The 7,275-nt window shown below is 41.0% G+C and overlaps 1 protein-coding gene across 1 annotated transcript in view; it reads left to right on the top strand.

The window, feature by feature from the left end:
* Nucleotides 1–318: 318 nt before the first annotated feature.
* LOC107111686 (protein SSUH2 homolog) overlaps nucleotides 319–7,275 on the top strand; it is a gene marked incomplete at its 5' end in the record, with an annotated part of 19,748 nt that continues 12,791 nt past the window's right edge. The window contains 4 exons of the mRNA XM_015412692.1: nucleotides 319–448; nucleotides 1,631–1,691; nucleotides 4,311–4,429; nucleotides 5,791–5,853. Coding sequence (XP_015268178.1) covers nucleotides 319–448; nucleotides 1,631–1,691; nucleotides 4,311–4,429; nucleotides 5,791–5,853 — 373 coding nt within the window. The remainder of the gene's footprint in view (nucleotides 449–1,630; nucleotides 1,692–4,310; nucleotides 4,430–5,790; nucleotides 5,854–7,275) is intronic.

The raw sequence follows: 7,275 nt of genomic DNA on the forward strand, positions 1-7,275 counted from the left end.
TAGACTGCCTGAGTTGGCTGTGCTTTTGGTTCAGCTCTTATATACCCATGTCATCACAGAGCTGGTGAAGTTACACTGAGCAGTGGTAGGATGCAGGTAGAGTAAGCCACAGATTGTATCCTTGGGCAAAAATGTCCAGAATCAGTTCACCAGGTGAGTAGCTCATCCTTATGTAACACTGCAACACATCTTCACCATGTCAATTGGCTAGTGTGATTTGGCACTTGCGGTACGGCTTCAGAGTAGAGTTTTCTACTATAGAGCTGCTTTGTACTATCTGGTATGTTTATTCTCTTTCTCCCTGGTCCTTTTCCACAGCATTCCTTGCATTTCAGAAGCTGAAGCCCGGGAAGCTTTTCTTGAGTACGCTTCAAGTCACTGTTGTTACAGCAGCAGCCCTGCCAAAGAGATGGTGGTCAAAGATCTACAGGCATTCAACACATATCGAGTAAGTAGTTTATTCTCTTCTCACTCCCTAATGTACTATGCACTGACTAGCAACATTTATTGGTAATGAACAAATTGTCTCTTGGTGCTGGCTTTTTAGTCCATTGTGGTCTGATGTGTTACCACAGAGGCTAAAAAGGGAGTTATAAAATGGGAACATCCTGGTAAAAGAGCTACGGCTTGGACTCACCAGTCATTTCCACTGATGGAAGGGACTTCCTTGCCTATCCTTCCCATGCACACACAAAACCTTTATTGGCATGAAAGCACAAAACATGATGGAAATACAGGAAAATACTAAGATGCATCAGTCACTTACTGTCTCTTCTTCCCACTGTGGACTAAAATATTTTCCCATGTTATTTCTGGGGATGTGGGACCCCCAGAACAGCATGAGGAGGGCAGTTAGAGGTCTACAGTGACATGGGGGCATCACTGACAATTGTTTCCCCTCTGTGGAAATTCTTCAGTGGTCAAAGCTTAGGTTTGTCACAAACCTTAAGTGAGCTTTTGCCTCTCACTACAGGCCTCCTGCTGATTTACAGTAGAAGTCATACTTGTTGAACACATGGGCTTGTGGGAAAGATCCCTGAAATAATATCAGCCACTTTCAACATCATAGAACCCCTGTCAAACAAGGTTCTCAGACGGGTGTAATGGCTAACAAATGGTTATGTGTTATACTGGTCTGAACCTTGATTGGCAGGGAGTTCAAATGGAAATCTACAGTTGAGAGTGGCAGTTCAGTTAAGAAGATGATGTCCAATATTTGTGCTATTATACAAAATATTTGAATTGCTGAATAATAAATTCACAGTCTTGGATGCTGTGATCTACCAGCACAAATCTTCCTGTTTTTCCAATCTGCTTTATGCTGATGGATCACAGGATCCAACATTATGAATTTATTTATCAGGAATTCAGATATTTTGTATAATAGCACAAATATTGGACATCAAATATTTGTCTATTGCTACAATTGTCTTTATTGGGATTTTGAATTATTACATGTGATGTTCTTTTTATATTCTTTGATGTTAAGTTTGTGGTCATTGTGTCCTATGGCATGATCAAATATTGTTTCATTTCATAAGAAGTTAGATAACGCAGTAGAGATTGTATTTCTTGCCAGTGCTTTCATAGACCCTCTGAATTTAGTGCTGTTTTCTGGTTAATCTCCTAGTATCGCTTGGAGACCTTCACTGAATCTAGGTCTTTGGAATGGAGGACTAAACCATTTACAGGTAAAAACTACTTAGGGTACATAAGAATGTGTACTTCTTAATGTAAATTGCTGAGAATACAATTGTATCCCAGAGCAGTGATCTCCAGTTATTCTATTCTCCATTACTAACGTTGGCCAGAAATGGACAAAGCATGGTGGAGCTCTGGCTGAATGTTTTGCATGTATTGATCATTAAGCAACGACTGCTAGTATAATTTCAAGTAGAGTTTTTATGGAACCCATAATCTGTTTTCATCACTACCCATTATATAGTCCATGATTTATTTAGTCTGAAGATAAGGATTTGTTGGTTGCTCTGACAAAAACTGCAGTTAATTAAGTTCTTAAGCTTTTTGTTTTGTTTTGGGATATGAAATAAATGATATTTCTGTTCTTAGCAGCTGTCAGTGAAAATTAGGTGTACTGCTAAATGTATGCAGAACACAGAATAGCTTTGGGCTTAGATTTAACAACGAACTGGTCTGTAATCATCTAGGAGGTTTCATCACATGTATTTCTGCAACAGCTTAGTGAGGAGCAAGGGAAGGGACTTTGGAATTGAAGTTGGTCTTGGCCAACATGACAGGCATCCTGATGCCATGGCTGAGCAGGTCTGCCCTTCTGCCTGCTTCTTTTTGTTCATTTTATTCAGTGCAAACTGTGCTTACATGATGAAAAAGGCTATTATCGAAATGGTCTTTCTCCATTTGGGAGAGGTTGTTTTCTGTAATGACGTATGTGTATGTGAAATTTCTCTGAGTTCTGTATAATTCAGTGTGATTGATTAAAAAGGGCGGGGGAAAGGAAAGAACAGTAAACAGTCAGAACTTCTGACAGTGGCATGAATGTGGCAAACCATTAATTGGACTGAGCCAGAGCCCACTGAACAGCTGTCTGCTGGCCTCTGACTGCCCAGCTACCTGGTGTAATTAGGCTGTGAAATATCACACTGGGCATCATAACTGGCTAAACTATATGTACAGTTGGCTCTGAAGAAGTCAGAAAGCTTTTATTTTTAAGGGCAGATTAACAGATCACATTCTTAAGAAGTGCACCTTAAATGTATGGCCAAGCACATGGGGTTTTGCAGACTTATGCGTTGTCCAGGTGGCAATGGTCAGCTGCGAAACTTGGTTTGGAAATATTTTGTGAAATGGCACTACACCTTGTGTTTTGAAGCTGCCTTCAGGCAAGAGGAAAGGCAGGGGATTAACATTAAAATAAATAAGGCAGTTTTTAGGATTAAGAGGGCAATCCTAAACAGAGTTGCGCCCTTCCCAATCCACTGGCTTCAGCAAGTGAGTTGCAGGTTGGTCCAGGTGAGAGAATGGGTTGGGCCTATATTATCTGTCCGTCTGCCAAAAGCCTAGCCTTTGACCTTATGAAGGAAGAAAATTACAAAACCAGGGGCACCTTCTCTGACCCTGCTGGGCCCAGTGATATGTAGACATTCCACACCCATGTATCAAGTTCTGCTGGCAGCTAAAAAAGCCTTGAAAGAGTGATGTAAATTGCCAGGCAAATAGGGTTTCAGTCTAGAACAGATTTTGGTGCAGGCTGGAAGCTTCCTTGTGCCCTCTACCTCATGATTTGGTATCTTTGCCTTTATTTGAAACTAATCTGACAGCCACTTTTGTAACCATTGTCAGTTTAAAAAAGAATATGTATTTTTGTTCTACTGGCACACTAGGTAGGAAAAATCCCTTGAAGTGTGATTACATTTAGAATTGAGTGTATCTGTGTGTGTATATATATGTGCGTGTGTATGTCAGTTTTTGTTATGCAAAGGAATATTTGTATAACAACTCTCTACCACGGTAGTTACAAAGCAGTTACATCAATGTCTCCTTGCAATTCATAGAACGGGCCATGAATGTCAAACATGGTCGGTGGTGATACACATAGTACGTGAAATGGAGGCTAACAAACGGAGGTCAGGGAGGAAATTCCTCTGCATAGAGGAGAATGCTGGGAGGGACCTTGTATTTATGAGGTTGGCTCCCAGTCATGGTTTGTAAAGGAGCACCACTTCCCATATTGTCCAGCATGCTAGTTAAGATCTGACTCACAAGCCCTGCTCTCTGTGCATCCACCTTCAGAAAAGAGGCAGGTGGTGACAACCGGAGACCGAGGTGTTCTCCCCCCCCCAGTAGTGCCACCTCACCTCACCCTTCCCCTTGAGGCTCTCCTGGTACCCCTGTTGCTTTCTTGTAGGAACCAGGCCAAAATGTTTCTGTGCACCCAGTATATTAAGTAAGGGTGAACACTATTTCAGTCTGGGTGAACACTATTTCAGTTCAGTATTTTGTGAACACTATTTCAGTCTGGAAATTTATTTTAAATTGTTCCTAGCTTTTTATGGTGGGCTGGTTTTTTAATGCCTTTCAATTAATACCGTTAAATACTTTTGTTTTTATTATTTTTATTTTGTAAGCTGCCTCAGGCAGTTTCCTGGAGAGGCAGCATTAAAATGTTCTAAATAAATAAAGAATTCATTCCATCTGCATTGGTCCAGAGAGTTTTCTTTAATGTCTGTTCTCATTTGATGAAGACTTCTAATCTTGGACCGTCTGAGATAATACCATGTCATAAGTGCAGGTATCTGAAAACACCACAACACATTTTTTTTCTGCTACAGGTAAAATTGACGTGCCTGTTGTCGTAGCTGATTTGCCTTGGAATGTTCCAGTCGCTGTTCCTAAGATGTTTGAGAACAATACCGAAGAAGTTATGATGCCTCACACAACTTCAATAAAGGTACAGAGGAAATGTGTGCATAAAGGCAAAAGTGGACATGATACTGGGAGATATTTGATGGATTTTAACAGGCTAATTTAAAGAAAAATGTTATTGTGAGGAGAAGACAGTTCTGGGAGAAAAAGACAGGTACCTTATTTGCCTGTCTTTTTGTCCTGTCTGGTGCTGTTTAATGGCATGGAGAGTCAGCTTTGATAGGTGAAACTGTGCAGAAGAGAAGCTAAACACCTTCTACCCCTGTGTCCCAATCCCAGTCTGAATCAGGTTGCTGCACAGCAGTGATCATCTTTGTAACACTGCTGGGAAGATACGGGCACGTGTCCCTTAGTGCTGCAATTGGTTTAGCTCTAACTAGTTTGACATTTGCGAGTGACTGTTAGTGACAGTGATTTTAAATACAAATTGGGATATATAAAGAGGGGCAAGACTCAGAAAAGGCCCGGCAGTCCTTTGCCTATATAATACAAAATAACTTTGTAGAGTTTGTTTTTCCTTAACAGTCAGTCATTTTCTGTTGTTCAAAATGCCACTGAAATCTGTGAGTCCTAAAGACTCCTTAAAAATCTGAGCTGAGCGAAAATTACATGCTTGAGATATTCAAGCATACCTATCAAGAATTTTTCTAATACTACAAATGCTTTTTTAAAGAAAATACTTATGTCACTTTTTGGAAACTTCCCAGAGCACTTTACAAAAAAAAAAGGGAAAAAAAGAAACAAAACATTAAAAGATACTAAATCCCAGCACTATAAATCAAGCCCAGCATAAAAACGTGTTTCCATACTTAATCATCTGCACACACATAGTGTGTATTCTGTTTATATGACAGAGGTGGCCAAACTTGCTTAATAGAAGCACCTCATAGAACAAATGTCAGATAGTTGAAAGCCACATAGCATGAACAGATATTATACACATATTTTAATTGGAAAATATGCAAATTTGCTTTTATTAACATTAAATGAAACTGCCAAAAATAAAAACAAAAGGGGTAAAAACATTGCTAATTATATTTATTTGTCTAAGTAAATATCTGGTCAAAACATGGAAAAAACATGTAATCCAATTAAATTAAAGATATTTACTGGCTATTAACTGCTATTTAACACTGGTAGCTTGTTTTTCCATAATTCTGATTTAGGTGGATAATCAGATGGAAAGGTTTTGTGATTTGTTTCATAGTGGCCTTTCAGGTTACTGGCTTTGTAATGACTGAGTGACACATTACAGATATATCCTATTTTTTTCCTTGTGGTTTGGGGAACTTCCAATTAAGATGTTGCATACTTAGGAGGCAGCTGTTGATTAAACGTTAACGATGACTGCTCTGTTATAACACTTTTTTCTGTTCTGATTTCAAGGAATGCTCAGTGTGCATGGCTTCAGGAAAAATAACCTGCAAACAATGTAGTGGCCGCACTAAGGTAAGCAGTCTTCTCCCCCCACCTTAGATTTAGATCTATAATGTGTAGGGATGGGCACAAACCTGCTCAAGAGCCAAAATTTGGGCCAAACATGGGCTGGTTCAGTACTCAGGAACCAATATTCAGGGAAGATGCATTCCCTGAACATTTACCAGACTTTGGTCGGTTTGATTCAGCACTTTGGGGCACTACACCCCTGTATTTAACCCTCCAGTTTTGCTCCCCCCTCTGAAGTGGTGGGAAGCAAAACAGAAGCCATTTCACCGTTACGTTTTGCTCCCTGCCACTTCCAAGGGGGGGGGGAGCAAAACCAAAGGATTAAATGAAACACCTTCCAAGGTGATCCCTGCCCCCTTTCTCCTAGTCACAGTGAGCCATGGCCGGGAGTAAGGTGGAAGGGAGTCCCTTGTAGGGTGATCCCTGCCCCCTTTCTCCCATTCATGGTGAGCCATGGCTGGGGAAAAGGTGGAAGGGACCCCCTTCCAGTGCAATCCCCCCCTTTCCTGGCCACAGCGAGCCGTGGCTGGGAGAAAGGGGGGCCCAAACTTGCCAGACTGGTTCAGTTCATGTGGGGTTTGCTCAGTTCAGGGTTTGGCTTGTGGCCCGGCATGAATGCTAAATTGCCTTTTTAAGGTTCATGCCCATCCCTAATAATGTAAGCAGTCCTCTATAGTGTTGAATTTATTCTCAATGTAGTTATTTAAATAAAGAAATAAAAGGAAGATCTTGGGGGAGGATGGGAAGAAAGGTTACTCATGGTATTTTTTCCCCTTGCACTGAAGCCCATTCCAGCAATTCTTGTGATCTAAAGAAGCACACCAGAAAGTGAAATAAACGTAATTCTTGACCTCAATGGTACCTCATTTCTGAGGTGTATATTCTGTTTGTACATATGATGTGCTGGCTATACCCTTATATATTTGATCTCAGAGGTTAATGGGTCTTGATGTAGGCTATCCCGCTCTTCCCATTTAGTGGCCTTACAACATCAATGAATGTTTTCATTGTAATGCTTATGACAATCCAAACACATCTCTGATCAGTGATGAGGTCTGTTCTTCTTGGTCCTGTCTGCTATGCAAGAGGAGCCATTTGTTTCAGTGCCTGGGGATTTGGAACCTCTTCCAACTCACAAAAGGCAGCGAAACACACACCCTGCTCCCAGTAGCCAGTAGGAGGAAGAGACAGGAGCAATAGCCTGAACACACTATGTCAACCTATGTCCAGCCTCTCCCATTCCCATCTTTCTCCTTCCCTACTTATCAGTGGGGAGAGAAGGTCCTGTTCTGAGCACTACCAATGCTCAAGTTACTTTTCTCTCCCCTGGCAGGGACAAGCATATGCCCACATATGCCATTCACCCTGGAAGGAATAGCCCTACATTTTGGCACAAAATCTTATTTTCTATTATCCCTCTTTCCC

This window comes from Gekko japonicus, unplaced genomic scaffold (genome assembly GCF_001447785.1).
Source record: "Gekko japonicus isolate JY-2015 unplaced genomic scaffold, Gekko_japonicus_V1.1 scaffold588, whole genome shotgun sequence".
Taxonomy (NCBI): domain Eukaryota; kingdom Metazoa; phylum Chordata; class Lepidosauria; order Squamata; family Gekkonidae; genus Gekko; species Gekko japonicus.